The sequence below is a fragment of the Rhinoderma darwinii genome, chromosome 2 (assembly GCF_050947455.1).
Source record: "Rhinoderma darwinii isolate aRhiDar2 chromosome 2, aRhiDar2.hap1, whole genome shotgun sequence".
Lineage (NCBI taxonomy): Eukaryota > Metazoa > Chordata > Amphibia > Anura > Rhinodermatidae > Rhinoderma > Rhinoderma darwinii.
The window spans coordinates 202669446-202695499 of record NC_134688.1 but is presented as its reverse complement, the minus strand read 5'-3'; the positions used below and the strand labels follow the sequence as shown (position 1 = coordinate 202695499).

The 26054-nt window shown below is 41.5% G+C and overlaps 1 protein-coding gene across 1 annotated transcript in view; it reads left to right on the top strand.

Annotated features, from left to right (window-relative positions):
- The window catches only part of DMD (dystrophin), a 2416993-nt gene that overhangs the window by 325464 nt on the left and 2065475 nt on the right, over positions 1–26054 (top strand). The window contains exon 2 of the mRNA XM_075852742.1: positions 15173–15234. Coding sequence (XP_075708857.1) covers positions 15173–15234 — 62 coding nt within the window. The remainder of the gene's footprint in view (positions 1–15172; positions 15235–26054) is intronic.

Here is a 26054-nt window from a genome sequence, read left to right as displayed (position 1 = left end):
TTTTTGTTACTTTTGTTTTAGTCCCCCTAGAGGACTTTACCATGTGATCATTTGATTGCTCATTCAATACACTGTAATACTTACATATTGCAGTGTATTGCCTTTATCTGTGCTCTACTATTAAGCCTAGCCTCTGGCACGGCTTAATAGTAGAGAGCTGATGGCAGACCTGAAAGACTTCAATAGACCTCCGGCTGCCATGGCAACCATTTGGCACCCTGCAATTTCGTTGAGGGGGGCGATCGGGGGACAGAGAAAGCCTCCTTCCTCTGTCTAACCACTCAGATGTCGTGGTCGCTATTTATCTGAGCAATCTAAGGGGTTAAACGGCCAGGATCATAGTTATCTCCAATCCGAGCCATTGCAGGCAGGTGACAGCTGTCTGAAACAGCCAGAATTCATCACATATGGCGTAAGTTTAACTCCTGAGCCTGTGCCATCTTGTGGTAGCGCACATCCATCCTAAATGTACATTGGATGTTGCTTTAGTAGCTGATCATTAGAAATAGTACGGTTCAAATTATCATATTGCTACACAAGTAGAAATGGTGCTAAGAAAGAAAAAGATCTATAATCAAATCTCTAATATTTTTTAATCACAGGTAGGCAAAATTCTAGACAAATTACTAGCATAACCCTTTGTTCAAAATACAAAAAAATATACTAAAATTCATAGAAGTTAGTGTAAACATAACTTTTATTAAAGACTTAATTTATTTAAAGATACAAATCATAAATGTGTGTTGGTGTCACCCTAGGGAGCAGGATTACATGTACGATGCACATTCGGTGGTAGTGTAAATAGCACAAATGCATATGGTGCTATTTTTGCTGGACACCTGCTAGCAGTTTGCATTATATTTTTAATGGCTGCCGCTCCCCGACTGCTAGTCGCTCTCTGCCACTACACCACTCCATTCCTCCAAGGTCAGTGCTTGGCGGGCCACCCGCGCTCTGATGAGGACCCTAGCGCATGCATGCGCTTACTCTCGTCTTCTCAAAGGACCAGCACACCAAATTAATGGTCCGCCCATTCCTATGCTCTTGGCCAGAGCATTTTGGTTCATTCATGCTAGTCTTGTCTGTTTCTGATACATCGTTGTTCGAATTCCTGTATTTGAACTCTGCCTGTATCCTTTGACCATCCTTGCCTGCCGCTTGACCAGACCTCTTGCTAGTGACTCGTAACAAACCTCTGCCGCCTGCCCTGACCACTTGCTAAGTGACCCATTACGAACCTTGACACCTGCCCTGATCTTTGACTATACCTGACCACACTTTTTTGCACTTCACCTTTTATGGCAAATCTGCCTATTTATGTCGGGAAAGGGTTATTAAAAATGGCGCCCGCTCAGAAGCCGAGCAGGCGCCATACATGTTACACAACAGGGACTCAGCGGCAATTCCTGCGATCAGAGACATCTTTGATCTTAAGCATTGAAACCCTCAGATGCCGAGATCAGATGTGAACACTGGCATCTGAGGGGTTATTTACTTTCACTTTTGATTTAGGGCCAGTCACTGGCTCCCACGCGGAGAGCTCGCGGGAGCCAGTGTCTTCCTATAGCAGCAGGGAGCCTTGTGAATGCTCTGAGGCCTGCTATAGGAGCATTGCTATTGTGACCTGCCTGTGGTGGGTCTCAATAGCAATGCATTGATTTTAGCATAGACTGCAATACTGTGACATTGTAGTCTATGGCATACGTGATCTAATGATCGCAGGTTCAAGCCCCCATGGGCTAAATTTTGTAATAAAAAAAGTTTTAAAAAATATTTAAAAATTCAAATCACCCTCCTTTCTTTAGATCACATATAAAAAATATTTAAACATTTACACATTAGGTATCCCACGTCCGAAAATGCCCGAACTATAAAAATACAAAAATATTTATTAAATTCTGTGAACTCCGTAGCGGGAAAGAAAATCAAAATCACAGTTTTTTTGCCACTTCAATCCACCCAAAAATTTAATAAAAAGTGATTGAAATGCCAGACATTCCCCAAAATGGTATCAATAAAAACTACATCTCCCCCCATACAAAAAGACGCCTAAGGGCCAGTTTACATAAGTGTCAGGCTTCCGTTCATCGGTACCATTCGACCTTTCCATCGGAGTAACCAATGAACGGAAAGCCAAACTGAAACCATATCTTCCATTTGCATCATCATTGATTTCAATGGTAATGCTTCCGTTGCAGTTGGTTTGCGTTTGTTTCCAGTCAGTAAAGATTCCTTTTTTTCACGGGAAACAATAGCGAAGTTTACTATGCTATTGCTTCTGCAAAAGAAATGGAAACTTTACAGAACAGATACAAATGGAAACCAACTGCAACGGAAGCATTACCATTGAAATCAATGATAATGCAAATGGAAGATATGGTTTCAGTTTGTCTTTCTGTTTGGCTTTCCATTTCTGTTTGTCTTTCCATTTGCCCTTTGGCTTTTCTGCTGATGTGAACATAGCTTTACACAGCTCTATACACAGCTCTATACACAGAAATATAAAAAAGTAATGGGGGTTACAATATGGTGATGAAAAAATTTTTTTGTTTCTTTCAAACATTTTTTTTTTTAAAGGTACTAAAACATAACAAAAACAATATAAATGTGGTATCATCGTGATCGTACTGACCCGCAGAATAAAGGTAACGTGTCATTTTCACTGTACAGTGAAGACCGTAAAAACGAAAGCCATAAGAAAATGGCGGAACTGCTGTTTTTTTCCAATTCCACCCTATTCTGAATTTTTATTCCAGCTTCCAAGTACATCACACATAATATTAAATAGTGCCATTAGAAAGTACAATTTATCTTGTAAAAATTAAGCCCTCATATGGCTGTGTCAATGAAAAAATAAAAAAGTTTTGACTTTTTGAAAGCAGGAAACAAAAAACAAAAGAATAAAAATGAAAATTATTGTGGTCCTAAAAGGCTTAAACTAAAGGAATTTATGAGAATTGTCTTGTCTAATATGAGGCCGGAAAGCATGTTCTATACTATTTTTTTCAACCAAGTTTTGGGCGATAAAATCGTATTTTTATTTGGAGACCATTGGCACTGCAGTACTTTTTCATTTCTTGAGTTTAGGCTTTGTTCACATCTGCGCCAGGGTTCCGTTCCGACGTTTCGTCTGACTGACACACAATGGAGACAAACGGAAACCATTGGCACCAGATCCGTCACCACTGAAATCAATGGTGATGGAAACAAAAACCTTTGGTTTCCGTTTGTGTCCGTCTGGGTTCCGTTCCGATGGAAAGCTCAGACGGAACAGGACCCTGACTCAGATGTGAACAAAGCTTTACACTGCTAAACCCATGGACCTTTGTTTTTGAATGCTATTTGAGGATATTTTAAACATTCACCGGAGCTATTGTTCTTTGTGGAATGCTTATATGGAAACCATTTTCATTGGCTAGCTGAGTAGGTTAAATATAAATATAAAAGCAGCAGTATCACATTGTATTACATAGCTACATTTCCTTTTTCAACTTTCACCATAGTTGTTCTTTTTTATAGCTATATGAGTACATTTAAAATATTGCATTGCTCCACTATTCAGGTTATTGGAGATACATTTTACATGTAATAAATATGTACTTTAGATGTTTAAATGTTAAAGTTAATCATTAAAGAAAGTAGAACAGTAAGGTATCTGCCCTGAAGGCCTTATGTTAATGTTGTCTCATGTTAGAAAAGAACAACTTTAATTTTAGACTTCTACTTCAGCATTGAAAGGAGAATCTATCAAGCTAACCAATATTGTCTGTTTAATGTTTTATATTGCTTTAAAGTGGCTGTAAACAACCCCCTTCTGAAATTGCAGGTCATCATATTAAAACTGATCCCTGGATTTAACAATCAAGGGGCCCTTCCATGATTTATAATTATCGCCAGGGAAGCCACTGTTTAGGTATTCATTTTCATTCATTACATGGCAATTTTTAAATTAATGGCTGTCCATTGATTTAATGGGATACCAGTGTTCCTCTAAAGCTGATGGCTACACTTAATTTAGAGGGGTCCTGAATGCCCCTATATCACATCAACATGCCTTAATAGGGTATATGCAAATGTAAGCATATAAAATATTTTTATCTAAACATCTTCAAATAGTTTTTTCTTTGTAAAAGTAGCAAATTCTAAGCAAAACGATATAAATGTGGTATCACCGTAATCGTATTGGCCTGTATAATAGAGTTAACATGTAGTTTTTTTTGGGCTGTTAAACCGAAGCCCAAAAAACAAAGGAAGAATCGCTGTTTTTTTCCCATTCCACCCCACAAATATTTTTTTTTCAGTCTCCTAGTACAATATATGGTACCTTAAATAGAGACAACTTGTCCCGCAAAAAAACAAGCCCTCATATGATTGTGTTGACTGTAAAAATCCGACAATGGAAACACTAAAATGAAACAGCAAAAACTGACTGTCTCCAAGAAGTTAAGAAGTGATTTAACAGAGCATCCAGATATAAAAGGTCGATAGATGACATGCAACATGTTTTCCTTAAAGAGGCTCTGTCACCAGATTATCAAATCAGACAACCTAAAAAAACCTCACACCAGAAAGATGGCGTATATTGGGGTCCCTTATTGTAAGTAGACAACCTAAAATTGAACCATAAAGGGACATAGCCCTAAGAAAGATAGTATACTCAAATAATATACAAAAATGCAAACAAAATACTTTATTGAATATAATCAAAAATAACATATAATGAAAAGAGAATGGGATACATAATATACAGAAATACAAACAGCAGGGTCAGATGGAATAGACCAAGACAGCAGAGTCAGTCATCCAAAATTTAGACCAGACCACGCTCCAATAGTGCATATAGTATAATAGTGCACCTATAAATAGAGATAGCAAAGTCCACACAAGGTAAATAACTACCAACTAATGATAGCGATACAAAAAAGTAGACAATGGATAATATCCATGCCCACTATAACCTGCAAAATATGCAAAGGAATGAAGTGTCAAGAAAACTCAAATAGTTTTCAAAAGATCGCCAGAATATGAATAAAACACTGACTGAGACACAATCAAAACAGAAGCTAACAGCTAACACATACCCTGGGACATGATGCAGAGCGCAGAAGGTCAAAGAAGATGAATGGCTGAATGAACGCCTCGACGCGCGTTTCGCCCTGTGACCGGCTTCGTCAGGACGAAGCATGCCACGTGCGTGAGCAGTATTACCCCCTGACAACGAGCATAAATGGGGCTTATTTGCAGCATTGCCCATACCCCTGACAACGAGCATAAAAGGGGCTTATTAGCAGCATTGCCCAGAACCCCTTGACAACGAGCATAAAAGGGGCTTGTTAGCAGCATTGCCCAGAACCCCCTGACAACGAGCATAAAAGGGGCTTATTACCAGCATTGCCCAGAACCCCCTGACAACAAGCATAAAAGGGGCTTATTAGCACGTGGCATGCTCGTTGCCGAGGGGTGATGTCCGGTCTTTAAAAATAAAAGTCCAATGCCTCGTTGCAAATAGGGGAATATGCTCGTCTCTAGGGAGTTCAACTAGACTTACCTGCAAACGCCGATGCTGCTGCAGAATCAGCTGTAGCCTCTGTCGCCTGGTGCCGATGTGTCCTCGCTCGTCCAACGCGATGAAGGACCTGAGGCAGGAAGTGACGTCACAGCGTGATCTCGCGAGAACACGCTGTGTGTCTGTGCACTGCCAGAAGCTGGGTGGTAATGAAGAGAAGTGGATGATGCTGATTCGTCAGCATCATACACTTCTATTCACAACACCCAGCTAGTAAAACAAGTAAAAATGCCCAGATGTACACACACAATACACGCCCAGTTGGACATAACTTTAAACACGCCCAGTTGTCCATAAGAAAGGCTAATTTGCATAAATATAAAAATGCTCATAACTTGGCCAAAAATGGTCGTTTTTGAAAAATAAAAACGTTACTGTTATCTACATTGCAGCGCCGATCACATGCAATAGGAGATAGGGATTTGATAATCTGGTGACAGAGCCTCTTTAAGTAGCTTCTGTTCTTAAAAGATTTAGCAGCATTTAGGATCTTATATATGAGGTCCCATGCATACGACCATAAAAATTGTCCGTAATTGCGGACCGTAATACGGTCCACAATTACGGACCAATTCAGTTCTATTGTCTGCGGACACCTTTCCATATCGCTACGGATGGGTGTCCGTGCGGTAGAAATGTTCCGAAAATGATGGAACATGTCCGTTCTTTTGCATTTAGCGGGCCGTGCTCCCATACTTTGTATGGGAGCACGGCCCGAAAATGCAGGCGGCAGTCGACCATGCCCGCAATCGCGGGCCGTGATTACAGGCACGGCCATGTTCATGGGGCCTTACACAAGTAGACAAGTTTGTGTCTACCTTATAATTTATGTCTGCAACATGCAGTGCAAACACAGTATTTAGCTGATCTAGTATTTGACTAAGAAAATTAAACTCTAAAGTCTGCTTATCCTTTTCAAAGGTTTAAAATGTCATAATTATGAAGTAAGTCCTATTCCCTTAACTAAATAAAGCCTAAGCTGATATATACCTAACGTTGGGAAATCGCTCCGTGAAAATGCATCAATCAGTGAATCAATTGATCAACCAGAGCCTTATTTTTTAGGATCTGTTCACACTGGTTCCATTCTGTCAGGTCTCTGCTGCCCCATATAGGCGGAACTACTGTATTCTGACCATTAAAAATAGTGAAAACCTGACAGGCCCATTCTAAGGCTTTATTCAGACGAACGGGAAATATGTGCGTGCAACGCGCGTGATTTGCACGCGCGTTGCACGGACCTATATGTGCCTATGGGGCCGTGCAGACATGTCCGTGATTTTTCCTCAGCGTGAGTCCGCTGAAAAAAAGTCACGACATGTCCGTTCTTTGGGCGTTTTGCACGAATCACGCACCCATTGAAGTCAATGGGTGCGTGAAAACCACGCATGTCGCACGGAAGCACTTCCGTGCGAACTGCGTGATTCGCGCAAGAGCTGTCAAAAGGATGAATGTAAACAGAAAAGCACCACGTGCTTTTCTATTTACAAACATCCAAACGGAGTGTCTTTGAGAAGAGTAAACCCGGACAACCGAACCGAACTAAACCGGGTTCGGCCGAACTCGTTTTGGCCGAACCCGGCAAAAAAGTTTCCGGTACGCGACGTCACGAGATAGTCACTGTCTAGGGTGCTGAAAGAGTTAAACTGTTTCAGCACCCTGGACAGTGACTTCCGAACACAATATACATGAACGAGTAAAAAAAAAAAGAAGTTCTGACTTACCGATAACTCCCGGCTTCTTCCTCCAGTCTGACCTCCCGAGATGACAATTCAGTCCAAGTGACAGCTGCAGCCAATCACAGGCCAAGCACAGGCTGCAGCGGTCACATGGACTGCCGCGTCATCCAGGGAGGTGGGGCCAGACGTCAAGAGAGACGCGTCACCAAGGGCGCGTCACCAAGGACGCGTCACCAAGGCAACGGCCGGGAAGTTCTCGGTAAGTACGAACCTCTTTTTTTTTTTAACAGGTTGCTAGATATGGTGATCGGAATTCACTGTCGAGGGTGCTGAAAGAGTTACTGCCGATCAGTTAACTCTTTCAGCACCCTGGACAGTGACTGATGTCGACTAGAATCATCTCTATGATGGCGGCTGCGCGAAAATCACGCAGCCGCGCATCATACACGGATGACACACGGAGCTGGCAAGTGATTTTTGCGCGCTCAAAACGCCACGTTCATGTGAATCCAGCCTAAGTCATTGTTTGTTTTTTTTAGGATTCGTTACAATATGGATCAAAACAGACCTATTATATCTGTGATAAACCCTGCAAATAATGAACACATGATGCTATGATAAACAGAGCTTTATATTTTCTTAGTATTTACAAGTATGTGAACTATATGACTAAGGCTACTCCAGTTATGTCAGGAAATAGTTTTTATAACTATCTATTTATGTAGCACAAAAATGCTTAACCCTTTCACGACCAAGGACGAAAATGCACGTCCTGGTCGGCTGCTAGTTCCCGCACCAGGACGTGCATTTTCGTCCGCATTTCAAACTGTCACTCTGTGTAAACACAGAGTGACAGACGCGCGCTAACAGCTGTCCTAGACAGCTGAGACATCAGTCTCGCCGGACAGCGGACCATCGCCGCTGCTTTCGGCAGTTAACCCCTTAAGTGCGGCGACGGATTGCCTTCGCCGCATTTAAGTGGTTTGAAGCACATCGGCAGCCCCCAAGAAGTGATCGTGGGGGCTACCGATGCTTGGCACGGCAATCGGAGGTCAGATAATGACCTCCGGGTTGCCATGTACGGAAGCCTCGGAGGAACAGCCTCCGGCCGTTCCTCCTCTGCTTCCTGTCAGTGTGACAGTCACGTCACAATGACAGTTAGAGTACATTACACTACGTGTGTAGTGTAATGTACTCTAGCAGCGATCAAAGCTGCAAGACTAAGTGTCCCCTAGTGGGACAAGTTAAAAAAGTAAAAAAAAGTAATAAAAATGTTTTAAAAAAAGTGTAAAAATAAAAGTTAGAAGTGATATAAACATGAACTGCTTTTTTTCCTATAATAAAACTTTTATTATAGAAAAAAAATGAACACGTTAAAAAAGTACACATATCTGGTATCACCGCGTTCGTAACGACCCCAACTATAAAACTGTAATGTTATTTTCCCCGCACGATGAACACCCCCAAAAAAATCAATAAAAAACGACGACAGTATCACAATTTTTTTGGTCACCACCCCTCCCAAAATAAAGAATAAAAAGTGATCAAAAAGTCGCATGTTCCCAAAAATAGTACCAATAAAAACTTCTATCTGTCCCGCAAAAAACAAGCCCTTACACAGCTTTTTTGACAAAAAAATAAAAAAATTATGGCTCTCAGAATATGGTGACACAGAATTTTTTTTGTTTATAAATAAGTCATTTTATTGTGCAAACGCAAAAAAAAAGGACCAAACCTATAAATATATGGTATCGCCGTAATCGTACCAACCCGCAGAATAAAGTAAAAATGTCATTTATAGCGTACGGTGAGCGCCGCAAAAAGAAAACCTAAAAAACAGTGTCAGAATTCCTGTTTTTTGCTCAGGATTGCAAAAAAATGGAACAAAAAGTGATAAAAAAAAATAAATCGCATGTACCCCAAAATGGTACCAATAAAAACTGCAGCTCCTCCTGCAAGAAATAAGCCCGACACCACTCTATTGATGGAAAAATAAAAAAGTTATGGCTCTTGGAAAGCGGGGAGTGAAAATCTAAAATATGAAAGCAAAAAATGGATCAGTCCTGAAAGGGTTAATTCATTTCTAATGAAAAAACGTATGACCACATGTGGGGTATTTCCGTACTCGGGAGAAATTGCTTTATAAAAAATGGTTGTTTTTTTCCTCCTTTATCCCTTGTGAAAATGAGAAAATGCAACATTTTAGTGGAAAAAATTTTGATATTAATTTTCGCGCCCTAATTCTAATAAACTCTGCAAAAGACCCGTGGGGTGTAAATGCTCACTATACCCCATGAAAAATTCCTTGAAGGTTTTTCCAAAATGGGGTCACTTTTGGGGGAGTTTCCACTGTTTTGGTCCCTCCAGTGCATTGCAAATGCGACATGGCACCGAAAACCATTCCAGCAAAATCATAAATCCAAATGGCGCTCCTTCCCTTCTGAGCCCTGATGTGGGTCCAAACAGCAGTTTATTACCACATATGGGGTATTGTCGTAATCGGGAGACATTGCTTTACAAATGATGGGGAGCATTTTCTTCGTTATTCCTTGTAAATATTAAAAATTTCTATGTTGTTTCAGAAAAAAAGTACATTTTAATTTTTACAGACTAATTCCAATATATTTAGCGAAAAACCTGTGTGGTCAAAATGCTAACTATACCCCTAGATAAATACCTTAAGGGGTCTAGTTTTCGAAATGGGGTCGTTTATGGGCAGTTTCTATCGTTCTGGCAGCTCAAAGCTTCTCCAAATGTACATTGGGGCCTAAAACATTTTCAAGCAAAATATGAGTCCTGAAAGCCTCCGGGTGCTCCCTTCCTTTGGGGCCCTGCCGTGTGTCCAAACAACGCATTAGGGCCACAATGTGGGTATTTTTGAAAACAGGAGAAAGAGGGTGATAGATTTTGGGGTGTGTTTCTTCATTTTCATGTTCGCTTTACAAAGAAATCGGTCTTCAAACAAATACTTTTATGAAAAAAGTGAAATTCTTTTTTTTTTCACCTGATATGCATTAAATTTAGCAAAGAACTGGGGGGTCAAAATAATTACTATATACCTAAATAATTACGTTATGGGGTCTAGTTTTCTAAATGGGGTCATTTATGGGGAGTTTCTATTGCTCTGGTAGCTCAAAGCCTCTCCAAATGTACAGTGGGGCCTAAAACATTTTCAAGCAAAATATGAGTCCTGAAAGCCTCCGGGTGTTCCCTCCCTTTCGGGCCCTGTCGCGTGTCCAAGCAATGCATTAGGGTCACAATGGGGGCATTTTTGAAAACAGGAGAAACAGGGTGATATATTTTGGGGTGTGTTTCTTCATTCTCATGGTCGCTTTACACAGAAATCGGTCTTCAAAGTGATACTTTTATGAAAAAAGTGTTTTTTTGTTTTTTTTTCACCTGCTATGCATTAAATTTAGCAAAAAACTGTGGGGTCAAAGTACGCACTACACCCCTAGATAAATACCTTAAAGGGTCTAGTTTTCTAAATGGGGTCGTTTATGGGGAGTTTCTTTAGTTCTGGTAGCTCAAAACCTCTCCAAATATACAGTGGGGCCTAAAACATTTTCCAGCAAAATATGAGTCCTGAAAGCCTCCGGGTGCTGACTCCCTTTCGGGCCCTGTCGTGTGTCCAAGCAATGCATTAGAGTCACAATGGGGGCATTTTTGAAAACAGGAGAAACAGGGTGATATATTTTGGGGTGTGTTTCTTCATTCTCATGGTCACTTTACACAGAAATCGGTCTTCAAAGTGATACTTTTATGAAAAAAGTGAAATTATATTTTTTTACGCCTGCTTTGCATGAATTCTTACAAAAAAACTGTGGGGTCAAAATACTTACAACACCCCTTAATAAATACTTTAAGGGGTGTAGTTTTCAAAATGGGGTCACTTGTGGGGGTTTCCACCATTCTGACACCTATGAGCCTCTGAAAACCTGGCTTGGTGCAGGAAAACAAAATGTACTTCAAAATGTATAAAATGATTACTAAACTTGTAAGTCTTCCAAACTGCTGGAAAAAAAATTTTTTTTTTCAAAAGTGCTGCCAAAATAGAGTAAAGAGATGGAAATATATATTTAATTAAAAAAATTGTGCAGTATGTATGTACATATGTCACATATTGCAGTTAAAAATAGGGAAAAATGATAATTTTTACAAAATTTCTTCAATTTCTCTATTTTTTAATTAATTTCCGCAAATCGTATCAGTCTACTTTTACCACTAAAATAAAGTACAACATGTGACGAAAAAACAATGTCAGAATTACTTGGATATTCAAAACTTTCACAGAGTTATTCTCTGATAAATTCAGACATACCAGATTTGACAAATCTGGCTTGGTCATTAAGGTACAAACATGCCCGGTCATTAAGGAGTTAAGCATTTAATGACAGAGAACTAAATATAACTGAAAATATTTTTTTTATTATTGGGCTTATGTGTGCACCTAAATATGTATTTTTTTTTGTTTTGTTTTTATTGTTGCTGTGTTATAAAATATGCAGAATATAATGCAACTAAGTGCCACCTAGGTATGATACTGAAAAGAATCACTTCCATCGTTATAACTGTATAAGTGCACAAATATGACATTTTAAAAATTATTATTAATATTATGATTATTATTATTATTATTATTATTGTTGTTGATATTAAGTAATCCTTTTGCCTTTTATATTAATATTCATCAATATTGGTCGGTAGATTTGTAAAATCGTAATCAAGTTTTTTTAGGCGCCTAATTCACACGAACGTGTTATACGTCCGTATGACGCCTGTTAAAACAACGTCCATCACACGGACCTATGTAATTCAATGTGGCCGTTCACACGGCCATTATTTCAATGGACCGTGTGAAGGGTCCGTGAGAAAATAGGACATGTCCTATTTTTTCACGCTTCACGCATCCCTCCATAGACTCTAGTCTATGGGGGATGCGTGATAGCACGTCCCGCAGCGCAGATCACGTATGCACCTCGGATGTGAAAAACGTCCATTTTTCACATCCGAAATGCAAAACGCTCATGTGAATCCTGCCTTAGTGTCTTAAATTTCAAGAAAAATAAAGATGAAAGAATTTATATTCAAAGACACACCATCCTCCTACCAATGCTTATTATTTTTATAGGAAGATGAAAAATGCAATGCATACAGATCAATGGCATTATAATTTAAGGAACGAAGGGGGTAGACTTAAAATATACTTTTTCTTTTAAATTGTGGTATACAAAATTCAAGGTCTCTTATCTGGATTTTTTTTTCATTTTATGCAATGTTAATATTAATTTATATGATAAATAATCATCCCAACATGATAAGCTATTAAGGGATGCAAATGAAAGAAACTCATTTCAATTTGTGTCATCAAAGTTGTAAATAGCACAGGATAAACATACATCAAGCTTAATAGTGTTCCCTCCAATTAGGCTATTTTTAGACATACCATATTGCAGACTATGATGTGAAAAAGAGAAAAAGACGTCTTTGTATCAATTTCAAGTGATACAAATGAGATCAATTAACCAATAGATTTAACAACTTTACAGACACCTTTCAAATGTTGTAGCTTAATCAAGTTTTCTGCAAAAAGGTTGGGACATGTGATAGATCTGAAAAAGATGCAAATGGTAAGCAATGTATAATGCATTTGTTTTTGAACATTAAAAAATAAAAAGGACATCATTTACCTTTTAATAAAAAAATATAACTTTGCTTTAGATACTTATGGTGCTTTAGAGGTATACCTGACTATATCCTGCTGAAAACTTTGGTTTGCCTTTAGATACTTAGGGTGCTCCAATAAGATTACTGGAAATGGAAGGATACATTTGCTACAAATTTCCCACCATTAAATATCATATACTAGTATATATTGTATAGTATATTATAAAAATTAACAATGTTTGCCATTTACATGCTGTTAAAAATAAGTATGATCCAATGAAAAGTTAAGACATTTCCTTGTATAGTATGGCATTTCCTAGATTTCTAAGGCCTCATGCACACGACCGTAGCCATGTGCACGGCCGTGATTTTCGGGTCGGCCGGCTGCAGACTTTCAGCCGCGAGCCGCCCGCAAATCACGGGACATGCACATGGCCGCGGCCATTATTTTCAATGAGCCCGGACCGCAGAAGACGGCCGTAATAAGATAGGTCTGTTCTTTCTGCGGTGCGGGCTCCCGGGCCATGCACAGACCGTAAAAACTATGGTGGTGTGCATGGCCCCATAGCAATGAATGGGGCCGCAATGCTCCCGTGGATTTTCGGGGGAATTGCGGCCGCAAAAGCACATTCGTGTGCATGGGGCCTAAGTGTTTAGTGATGTATACGTCCACTTATTGAGCTGAGTACTGGTGGACACGCATGCTCAGTCATTCCCCCCCACACTCAGATCTCTGCATAGTGATTTTCTGTTCACTGCAAAGCGGCCATTCGATTTATAGCTTTCTTCCCTGCTTATCATGCAATGTTAAAAGATTTTTGGAAGTACTGCTGAAAATATGAGATGACAAAACAAAGCAAAAAAAAAAAAGAAATAGCATTTTAGCTTCTGCCTAAGAGATTTTGAAATGTCAAAGAATTTTCTGCCTTCGGGCAAACATGTTATTGTAAAATCAAGAAAAGTTGCAAATAATAAGAAAAGACCTGTTCTAAATTAGAAAAAAATTGAATAGGAAGCTAATCCTAACTAGACAGGTATAATATTACTAGCTATTTTCTTTATCTTTAAAAACCTCATATTTATAAAAACTAAACGTACAAACAAGCAAACAGCTAACTTCACTTAAAGGAACATGAACCCTAAAGTACACTGCTTATAGAAGTATGATGCCAATATCTCATGGCTGGAGACATGTGGGCTAAAGTAGTGATCACGTGGCATACATTTTCTTGAATTACTGGTCAGTCAGTATATTAAAAGGAGAGCGGACTGAAATGACTCTTTATTGAGAATAACAAATTACATTAAATTGTATAAAAATGTAGCTAAATATACTTTTTATTTTCCCTTTAAGGCAAATGTCTATTTGTAGGCTTACATTTTAATGTTGTTTATATCAGTATCCTTGGATAGTGCCTACCTTGGGATTAAAATAAATAAATATATATATATATTTTGTAATGCTTGCTGCTTTTCTGCGTTTTAGTTCTGCTTCATTAGGTCACGTTCAGACGTGGCGGAATTGCTGTTGAATTTCGCTGTGGACAGTCCGTAGTGGAAATCCGCAGCAGCCTTTTTTTTCCATTGGTTTCTATACCTTTTTAGGTAACTTAGTTTAGACATTGCGGAAAATAGTTGTGCGAAATTTAGGTTGAATTTTCACTCCGCAGCATGCACAGTCTGTTGCGGAGAAGCAGCAGATTTTCAATGCAAAGGCTGAAATCTGAGCAAAGTCCGCTGTGATATCTGCCACGTCTGAATCACCTGTCAAATATGCAAATTTTGCTGCAGATTCATTGCATAATTGCCGTGAATTTGCAGCAAAATCTGCAGCTAAAAATTTCTACCACGTCTGAACATGCCCTTAGAGCTAAGATGTGATCAGTGACTGCAGCTTTGTTGCATGGCATAATTGTAGTTGGAAGTAATCTAATGATAACCTCTCTGATAAGCACAGGCTCTTGCTTTGTAAACATTTCTGTGACCTATTTGCTTATAATTTTTTTTCATGTGTGCACTATTCAAAACAGGGTACATTGTATTGAAAAAATTGACTTCACAGATAACCAAGAGAACCCTAGTTGTTATGATAAATGTTACTTGCTAGAAATATTTTACGAGAGTAGCTTAAATGTTTACTGGAAGTGAACTTTTTAAAAAAAATAAAAATATTGAAAGGTTTTTAACTGTTGACATTTTCGGGCTGTATGTAATTTTTTTGTTGGTTAAACTAAGTCCAGCATTATTCTCATATTTTCAGATGAAAGAGAAGATGTTCAAAGGAAAACATTCACGAAATGGATAAATGCTCAGTTTGCAAAGGTATGCAGTACTTTCACATTTCTTCACTTTTTATCTAAGAAATTATTTCCTTTTACCTTTATTGATCACTTATTGAATAAAGGCTAGTTTATATAATCGGAAGTTCATATTTGGAACAATACTTGTCTAGTTCATAGATGAAACAACTTCAGAGAGTTTTTTTGTCATGCAAACTGCATATATACAGTGAAGGAAATAAGTATTTGATCCCTTGCTGATTTTGTAAGTTTGCCCACTGTCAAAGACATGAACAGTCTAGAATTTTTAGGCTAGGTTAATTTGAGAGATAGATTATATTAAAAAAAAACAGAAAATCACATTGTCAAAATTACATATATTTATTTGCATTGTGCACAGAGAAATAAGTATTTGATCCCTTTGGCAAACAAGACTTAATACTTGGTGGCAAAGCCCTTGTTGGCAAGCACAGCAGTCAGACGTTTTTTATAGTTGATGATGAGGTTTGCACATATGTTAGATGGAATTTTGGCCCACTCCTCTTTGCAGATCATCTGTAAATCATTACGATTTCGAGGCTGTCGCTTGGCAACTCGGATCTTCAGCTCCCTCCATAAGTTTTCGATGGGATTAAGGTCTGGAGACTGGCTAGGCTACTCCATGACCTTAATGTGCTTCTTTTTGAGCCACTCCTTTGTTGCCTTGGCTGTATGTTTCGGGTCATTGTCGTGCTGAAAGACCCAGCCACGAGCCATTTTTAATGTCCTGGTGGAGGGAAGGAGGTTGTCACTCAGGATTTGACGGTACATGGCTCCATCCATTCTCCCATTGATGTGGTGAAGTAGTCCTGTGCCCTTAGCAGAGAAACACCCCCAAAACATAATGTTTCCACCTCCATGCTTGACAGTGGGGACGGTGTTCTTTGGGTCATAGGCAACATTTCTCTTCCTCCAAACACGGCGAGTTGAGTTAATGCCAAAGAGCTCAATTTTAGTCTCATCTGACCACAGCACCTTCTCCCAATCACTCTCAGAATCATCCAGATGTTCATTTGCAAACTTCAGATGGGCCTGTACATGTGCCTTCTTGAGCAGGGGGACCTTGCGGGCACTGCAGGATTTTAATCCATTACGGCGTAATGTGTTACCAATGGTTTTCTTGGTGACTGTGGTCCCAGCTGCCTTGAGATCATTAACAAGATCCCCCAGTGTAGTTTTCGGTTGAGCTCTCACCTTCCTCAGGATCAAGGATACCCCACGAGGTGAGATTTTGCATGGAGGCCCAGATCGATGTCGATTGACAGTCATTCTGTATGTCTTCCATTTTCTTACTATTGCACCAACAGTTGTCTCCTTCTCACCCAGCGTCTTACTTATGGTTTTGTAGCCCATTCCAGCCTTGTGCAGGTCTATGATCTTGTCCTTGACATCCTTAGAAAGCTCTTTGGTCTTGCCCATGTTGTAGAGGTTAGAGCAGGGGTGGGCAAACTTTTTGACTCGCGGGCCACAATGGGTTCTAAAATTTGACAGAGGGGCCGGGCCAGGAGCATTTGGAGGGAGTGTTTGGGCCGGATATACTAAAGCATTAAATGTAGTGTGTGCAAACCTCATAGCACAGTAAGAACACTACAACCCAATTTATTAACTGTCTTTCAAATGTGAAAAATAGCCCTTATCAGTTAATAAATTTGTCTCAAGGAATATGCAAGATATGGCATTTACATACTATTTCGCAGATACTGGGAGGAGGAAATGTAAATAGATTAAAATAACATACGCACTGTGATTTATCAAGAAAAAAGTTCTGTTGACTCTGTAAATTAGCTGCCAACCTCTGAGCAGTAGCCGCCCGTTCTTGTGTTGACTGCTTGCTAGCATAGTTTGCATGCTTCGTGGCAAAGTGACGGCTGATATTGTACTCTTTGAAAACCGAAGGGCTTAATGGTGACGTGAAACGAAGTGAAGTTCCCCCCTCTGTCAAACACATTAAATGCCGCTGTCACTGTTGACAGCGGCATTTAATGGGTTAAACTGCCGGAATCGGCGCGTGCTTCGATTCCGGCAGTTGCAGCAGGAGCCAGGCTGTGTATAACAGCCGTGCTCCTGCCGCTGATCGCGTGGGTAAACTGTCAGTACCCGCGCGATCACAGGACGGATATATCCGTCCTCCTGCGCGAACTAGCAGCTGCTGAGGACGGATATATCCGTCCTTCGGCGTTAAGGGGTTAACAACGGTCAATGTGTTTTGAGTGCGCCATCTATTGGGAAAACGTGGGCATTGCAGGGAAAGGGGAAAAAAAAGGAGGTTTTTACTATTATTTGGACAAGTTCGGCGGGCCGGATTAAAAAGCCTAACGGGCCGTATGTGGCCCGCGGGCCGTAGTTTGCCCATGTCTGGGTTAGAGTGAGACTGATTAATTGAGTCTGTGGACAGGAGTCTTTTATACAGGTGACCATGTAAGACAGCTGTCCTTAATGCAGACACCAAGTTGATTTGGAGCGTGTAACTGGTCTGGAGGAGGCTGAACTCTTAATGGTTGGTAGGGGATCAAATACTTATTTCTCTGTGCACAATGCAAATAAATATATATAATTTTGACTATGTGATTTTCTGTTTTTTTTTAAATATAATCTATCTCTCACTGGTAAAATGAACCTAGCCTAAAAATTCTAGACTGTTCATGATTTTGACAGCGGGCAAACTTACAAAATCAGCAAGGGATCAAATACTTATTTCCTTCACTGTATATGCTGTAGTTGGAGGTGCTTTCAGTTACATTTGGGCATCACTTTTACTTTTTTTTTTAAAGAGTGTATTAAGTAAATATCCTACCTTGCACATTATTAGTTTTTATCTAAACAGGTCCAAAAGTCCGTGCTGATTAATTCCTTCATATATCTTTACAAAATTTGGACCTTTGTTTTTCTCATACAGAACTTCAAATCTCATGTGACATAAAGTTTAAAAGGTGTGCATTCTAAACTTTCTTTTAGTAAACCAACTAATTTGTTTTTATATGCAGTTCAGCACTGTTTTTTGGGGTTTATAAGAGGTACCCTCTTGGTATTACAGCTGAATTTTTCTGCCGTCTGCCGCTTCCGTCCATAATATGGGCGAGGATGGAGGAGCATTTTCCATTGTAACATACTGCGTCCAGTAAACTAGTGACAGTGTGTTACAATAAAGGATGCAGTACACTGGCGTAGCTATAGGGGTCGCAGCGGTCGCAATTGTGACCGGGCCCCGAAGCCAGGGGGGCCCACGGCCCCCCGCACCACATCAATAAAAAGTTACTATAGTAACTCGGGCCGCGGGCCCCTGTTACTATAGTAACATACTTTACTTACCTTCCTGGTTCCGGATCGCAGCGGAGGTCCTGACGTCAAGCGCTGTGCGCAGCGCATGACGTCACAGCGCTATGCCGCCGCGCACAGCATCGAGACTACAGAACTCCCGCCGCGGCCGAAGAGGAAGGTAAGGTTAGCCCTGACTGGCGGGGTCTGACTCCCGGGACCCGCCAATCAGCTGTTTTGAAGGGGCCGCAGCACTCGTACGAGAGCTGCTCCCCTTCATTCCTGTCACTTCATTCCGGTCACACTGTGAATCGGTGTCGGCGATTCACAGTGTGGGCGAGTAGTGAAATTAAGGGGAAGCAGCTCTCGTACGAGTGCTGCGGCCCCTTCAAAACAGCTGATTTGCGGGTCCCGAGAGACACATCAGCTATTGATGGCCTATCCTGTGGATAGGCCATCAATGTTTAGGGACTGTGCAACCCCTGAGCCTACGATGTAGCAGGCTTAGGGGGCCCATGAGACAGGATCACAGATTGTGTGATCCTGTCTGCTGGGCCCTGTATCTAAGCCAATCACATGGTAGGCTTAGATACATGGCCCATGCGTGATCCTGTCTGCTGGGCCCTGTATCTAAGCCAATCACATGGTAGGCTTAGATACATGGCCCATGCGTGATCCTGTCTGTTGGGCCCTGTATCGAAGCCAATTACATGGTAGGCTTAGATACATGGCCCATGCGTGATCCTGTCTGCTGGGCCCTGTATCTAAGCCTACCACACTGTAGGTTTAGATACAGGGCCCCAGCACACAGTAATCTTATACTGTATAAGATTACTGTCTGCTGGAATCTGTATCTAAGCCTACCTTGTGGTAGGCTTAGATATACAGGGTCCCACAGACAGTATCACACATGGGCCCTGTATCTAAGCCTTAGGGTATGTGCACAGACACTAATTACGTCCGTAATTGACGGACGTATTTCGGCCGCAAGTACCGGACCGAACACAGTGTAGGGAGCCGGGCTCCTAGCATTATAGTTATGTACGATGCTAGGAGTCCCTGGCTCGCTGCAGGACAGCTGTCCCATACTGTAAACATGTTTTCAGTACGGGACAGTTGTCCGGCAGCGAGGCAGGGACTCCTAGCGTCGTACATAAGTACGACGCTAGGAGCCCGGCTCCCTGCACTGTGTTCGGTCCGGTACTTGCGCCCGAAATACATCCGTCAATTACGGACGTAATTAGTGTGTGTGCACATACCCTAACACATGTGTTACTAATCATTTTTTGTGTGTTTTCTTACAGGTTCGGTCGTTGGACTACGTCGGATTCCAGGACTACTTCGATGACAGCTTTTTTTTATTAATAAAATGGTTAATGAGGGCTGTGTGTTTTTTTTTTTATTTCAATAAAATATTTTTTCTATGTCTTTGTGTTTTTTTTTTAAACTATATTACTTCCGCCTTAGTAATGGCTGCCGGCTGATTGACAGCATCCATTGCTAAGGCGGGGCTTAGTGTTAGCGGATGCAGAGGCTAACACTAACCCCCTTTATTACCCCGGTACCCACCGCCACCAGGGGTGCTGGGAAGAGCCGGGTACGATCCAGTACCTGACCATCTGTAGTGATGGTCGGCCACTGGGGTGGCCGCAGGCTGGTATTATCAGGAGGGGAAAGGCCAAAAACAGTGGCCCTTCCCATCCTGGTAATGCTGCCTGCTGCTGCTTTATTGTATCTGGCTGGTTATGAAAATGGGGGGGACCCCACGTCATTTAAAAAAAAAAAATTATTGGAAAGAACGATGTCGGGTCCCTCCCAATTTTCATAACCAGCCAGATACAACACAGCAGCAGCAGGCAGCATTACAAGGGTGGGAAGGGCCACTGTTTTTGGCCTTCCACAGCCTAATACTACCAGCCTGCGGCCACCCCGGTGCCTGCCCGTCACTACAGATGGTCGGGTACTGGTTTGTACCCGGCTCTTCCCAGTACCCCTGGTGGCGGTGGGTACCGGGGTAATAATGGGGGTTAGTGTAGCCTCTGCACCGGCTAACATTAAGCCCCGCTTTAGTAATGGAGGTTGTCAATCAGCCAGCGGCCATTACTAAGGCGGTGATAATAAAGTTTAAAAAGATACAAGCACATAGAAAAAATATTTTATTGAAATAAAAAAACACAACCCTCATTAACCATTTTATTGAGAATAAAAAAAACGCCGTCATTGAAGTCCTCGTATCCGAAGTCCAACAACCGAACCTGTAAAAAAAACACAAACACACAAAAATAATCAGTAACACATAAAGAAGCAAAATTATTATTCTTACCTATCCTGGGTCCAGCGCTGGAGCCGCAATGTCAGCGAGCTGGGCCCTGTATCTAATCCTATCAGGTGTGATACAGTCTGCTGAGCTGTGTATCTAATCCAATCATGTATGATACTGTCTGCTGGGCCCTATATCTAATCCGATCATGTGTGATACTGTCTGCTGAGCCACTGTATCTAATCCTATCATGTGTGATACTGTCTGCTGAGCCACTGTATCTAATCCTATCATGTGTGGTACTGTCTGCTGAGCCACTGTATCTAATCCTATCATGTGTGATACTGTCTGCTGAGCCACTGTATCTAATCCTATCATGTGTGGTACTGTCTGCTGAGCCACTGTATCTAATCCTATCATGTGTGGTACTGTCTGCTGAGCCACTGTATCTAATCCTATCATGTGTGATACTGTCTGCTGGGCCACTGTATCTAATCCTATCATGTGTGATACTGAATGCTGAGCTGTGTATCTAATCCTATCATGTGTGATACTGCCTTCTGAGCCACTGTATCTAATCCTATCATGTGTGATACTGTATGCTGAGCCACTGTATCTAATCCTATCCATAGTTTATAGGGTCGTAGTGCTATAGATATGCTATGCTGTCTCCTATACACACTTTTTTTTGGGCGGACACATATGTATTGGGGCTATTTCCCGGACATTTTAAGCCCGGAGGGTATGTTCACACGGCAGCGTCTGTTACGGCTGAGATTACGGAGCTGTTTTCAGGAGAAAACAGCACCGTAATTTCAGCCGTAACGGCATGTGCAGGCGTCTTTTGCTGCGTCCATTACGGAAGTAATTGAAGCTGGTTTTCCATGGAGTCCATGGAAAACGGCTCCATTTACGTCTGAAGAAGTGACAGGCACTTTTTTACGTGCCGCCTTTTGACAGCGGCGCGTAAAAAAAAATGACCGTCAGCACAGAACATCGTAAGACCCATTCAAATGAATGGGCAGATGTGTGCCGACGCTTTTGAGCCGCATTTTTGGACGTAATTCAATGCTAAAACGCCTGAATTACGTCCGTAAATAGTGTGTGTGAACCCAGCCTTAGTGACGCCCCGGCTGCTAGTGCTGCATTGTTGGGTCACTTAGGAGACTCAGCGATGCAGCTGAAAGCGGACCGTCGGCCATGAGAAGTTTGCGGGGGGGGGGGGGGCCCAGTAAGAATTTTTGCATCGGGGCCCATGAGCCTCTAGCTACGCCCCTGATGCAGTATTATTGTTAAGGATCTGCCAGGCACAGCTTCTGTATCCACGCCCATAGGTAATCAGTCTGCACCTGCTTCTATGTCTGTGAGACTGACTCCATCTTCCACCACTCAGGATGGCAGGCTTAGGAGTGGGAGAGCCTATCACAGCCTGGCCAGACGGAGTTAGCTCCCGCCCTCTGTCTATTTATACCTGCCTTTCCTGTTCCTCCTTGCTTGTGATTCTTCTCTGTTGGTTTCCTGGCTCTGCTGCAGCTTCCTGAACTACTTGTCCCTGCTTCGTATTGACCCTGGCTTACTGACTACTCTCCTGCTCTACGTTTGGCACCTCGTACTCTCCTGGTTTGACTCGGCTCGTTTACTACTCTTGTTGCTCACGGTGTTGCCGTGGGCAACTTCCCCGTTTCCCTTTGTTCTGTGTTTCCTTGTCTGTTGTCTGTCGTGCACTTATTGAGTGTAGGGACCGTCGCCCAGTTGTACCCCGTCGCCTAGGGCGGGTCGTTGCAAGTAGGCAGGGACTGAGTGGCGGGTAGATTAGGGCTCACTTGTCTGTTTCCCTATCCCTGTCATTACAATTATGTGTCCAGTCACATGCTCCTCCATCCTCGCCCATATTATGGGCAGGAGCCATGGTTGGCAGAAAGATACAGCTGTAATAACAAGGGGCATGGCTTATGAACCCACGAAAATTGCTGCATGTAAAGATAAATTAGTAAGTTCGCAAAAATTATGTTTTGAATGCACTCCTGATAATTTTCCTTAAGCGGCCAACCCTTTAAAAAATATAGTTCTGGATGCCTGTATACACCACTAGAGGGAGCAAAGGAGCTTGTTGCATACTGTTATTCATTGAACTTAAAGAAGCTCTGTTACCAGTTTATAAATTCCCTATGTCCTACCTAATCTAATAGGCGCTTTGATGTAAATAACGACTTTTTTTTTTTTTTTTTTAAACATTTATTATTGACCAAGTTATGAACATTTTTAGATTTATGCAAAATTTTTCTAAAAGTCCAACTGGGCGTTTTTATTTCTATTCACCAAGTGGCCGTTGTATAGAAAAGTGTATGACGTTGACCAATCAGCGTCATCAACTTCTCTTCATTCCAGCCCAGCTTGAATCACAGCACAGCCTGATCAAGCGAGATCACACTGTGACGTAACTTCGCCCTGCAGGTCCTTGACCAGAGCAACAGAAGACTGAACAGACATCGCCTCCAGCCGTGCCAGGATGTTTATCCGAATCTGCAGCGGTTGGAGGCGATGTCTGTTCAGTCTTGCTGTGATTCACGCTGTGCTGTGAATCAAGCTGGGCTGGAATAAAGAGAAGTGTATAAGGCTGATTGGTCTGCGTCATACACTTTTCTATACAACGCCCACTTGGTGAATAGAAAAACAATGCCTAGTTGAGCATTTAGAAAAAAATCTGCATAAATCTAAAAATGTTCATAACTTGGTCAATAATGAACGTTTTTCGTTATCCACATCAAAGCATCTATTAGATTAGGTATGAGATAGGGAAGTTATAAACTGGTGAGAGAGCCTCTTTTATAATAAAACAGAATACAGTTGGCTTCTAAGCTCTCCCTAGTGGTGACTGCAGGCAGACAGAATGTTACCATCTAACTCTAAGCCTATGAAGAGGATTTGGAGCTCTGTATCAGAAAAACAACTGCTATAAAGATAAATTAAGAAATTAATCAGGCACAGAATTATATTCCTAAATATGCCATGATGCTAAAAGGCAGACATTAACCATTGCTTTAGAATAATATCCACATAGAATAAGAAGTTGAAAATTGAAGTAAATTGTCATGGGTGTTGTTATTGTCATTGACCTAAAAAGTGGTTCCACAAGATTAGGAAAACATGACTGCATTGTTCTAAAAACAGCACCACACCTGTGCAGGTTACGTGTGGTATTGCAGCTCTTTCTGATTCACCTCAATGGAGCTCAGCTGTAATACCTGACACCCCATAAACAGATGTGGTGCTGACTTTGGAACAAAGCAGCTATATTTTTCTAATGCTGTACAACCCCTTTAAGCTATAGACACAGGCTTAGGCCCCCTGCACGCGGCCTTAGCCACAATACCGGTCCGTGATTATGGTTACAGCCGGCCGCGGACAGTCACCCGCATTTGCGGGCCGTGCTCCCATTTTGAAGTGTGGGAGCACTGTCCGTTAAATCAAGAAATCGGACATGTCCTATTTTTTGCAGAGCCTTTCTACGGCCGGACACATTCCCATACATATACGGGAAGGTGTCTATGGGCAATAGAAATTAATCTGTCCTTACTTTGATTCGCAATTGAGGTTTGCATAAGGCCTTATAGTGTAAAGTACTAAAGGTAAAATTACCAAATTGTCATTAATTAAAAGTCTTTCCTCTAAGGCTGGGTTCACACTAGCATGTTACGTCCGTAATGGACGGAACGTATTTCGGCCGCAAGTCACGGACCGAACACACTGCAGGGAGCCGGGCTCCTAGCATCATAGTTATGTACGATGCTGCTGGGCAACTGTTCCGTACTGTAATCATGTTTTCAGTACAGGACAGTAGTTCCACAGAGAGGCAGGGACTCCTAGCGTCGTACACTACTAAGATGCTAGGAGCCCGGCTCCCTGCAGTGTGTTCGGTCCGGGACTTGCGGCCGAAATACGTTCCGTCCATTACGGACGTAACATGCTCGTGTGAACCCAGCCTAACTTTCTAAATTGTTGAAGAGTGAATATATAGAATGACATATACTGTACATAAATATATACATACAATGTATAAATATGATAGATAGATAGATAGATAGATAGATAGATAGATAGATAGATAGATAGATAGATAGATAGATAGATAGATAGATAGATAGACACAAGGGATAAAGGCTTTCAATAGCTTAGTTGTTTTTCCTATCAAATGGTGGGATTTAGTAGTATTTAAAGTCTAATACATGGTTTATGTTATGATCATTCTTAAGATTCATATATTTTTGGTCTGACTCATTATATATTATATCTAACATTAACTTTGACATATTCATTTATCGAGACCTGAAATTAAATGCATGCTGGATTTAGATGCAACTATGGATTGCTCAGTTTTCAATTTTATCATTCATTTAAAGAGAATTTACATCCAAAATACCCACATATTAGTAAATTAGATAGTATGTTAGATCAGTAATTTGGTAAAATACCAGAAGTTTGGTAATGATATTTTATTTACTTAGAGATTTTAACCCCTTCCTGCACCATAACATACGGGTATTAGATGTATTATGCCGCTGTCACCCCGATCTAGCGACCAGGATCAGGGATAACTCTGATTCAGGTAGTTTAATCCTTTAAATGCTATGGTAAATAGCAACCTTAGTGGTTTTAGGGCATGACCACACATGGCGGAATTCCTCCGCAACTGTCCGCATCCATGCCGCACAGAATCTGCGTTGCAGATTCTGCTGCGGATCTGCACAAAATGTGCAGTACATTGATGCGGACTAGCTGCTGCGGACTGCGGGAAAAGTGCTTCCCTTCTCCCTATCAGTGCAGGATAGAGAGAAGGGACAGCACTTTCCCTAGTGAAAGTAAACGACTTTCATACTTACCGGCCGTTGTCTTGGTGACGCGTCCCTCTTTCGGCATCCAGCCCGACCTCCCTGGATGACGCGCCAGTCCATGTGACCGCTGCAGCCTGTGCTTGGCCTGTGATTGGCTGCAGCCGTCACTTACACTGAATCGTCATCCTGGGAGGCCGGACTGGAGACAGACCCAGGGAGTTCTCGGTAAGTATGAACTTATATGTTTTTTTACAGATACATGTATATTGAGATCGGTAGTCACTGTCCCGGGTGCAGAAACAGTTACTGCCGATCGCTTAACTCTTTCAGCACCCTGGACAGTGACTATTTACTGACGTCTCCTAGCAACGCTCCCGTCATTACGGGAGCCCCATTGACTTCCTCAGTCTGGCTGTAGACCTAGAAATACATAGGTCCAGCCAGAATGAAGAAATGTCAAGTTAAAAAAGCAAGACG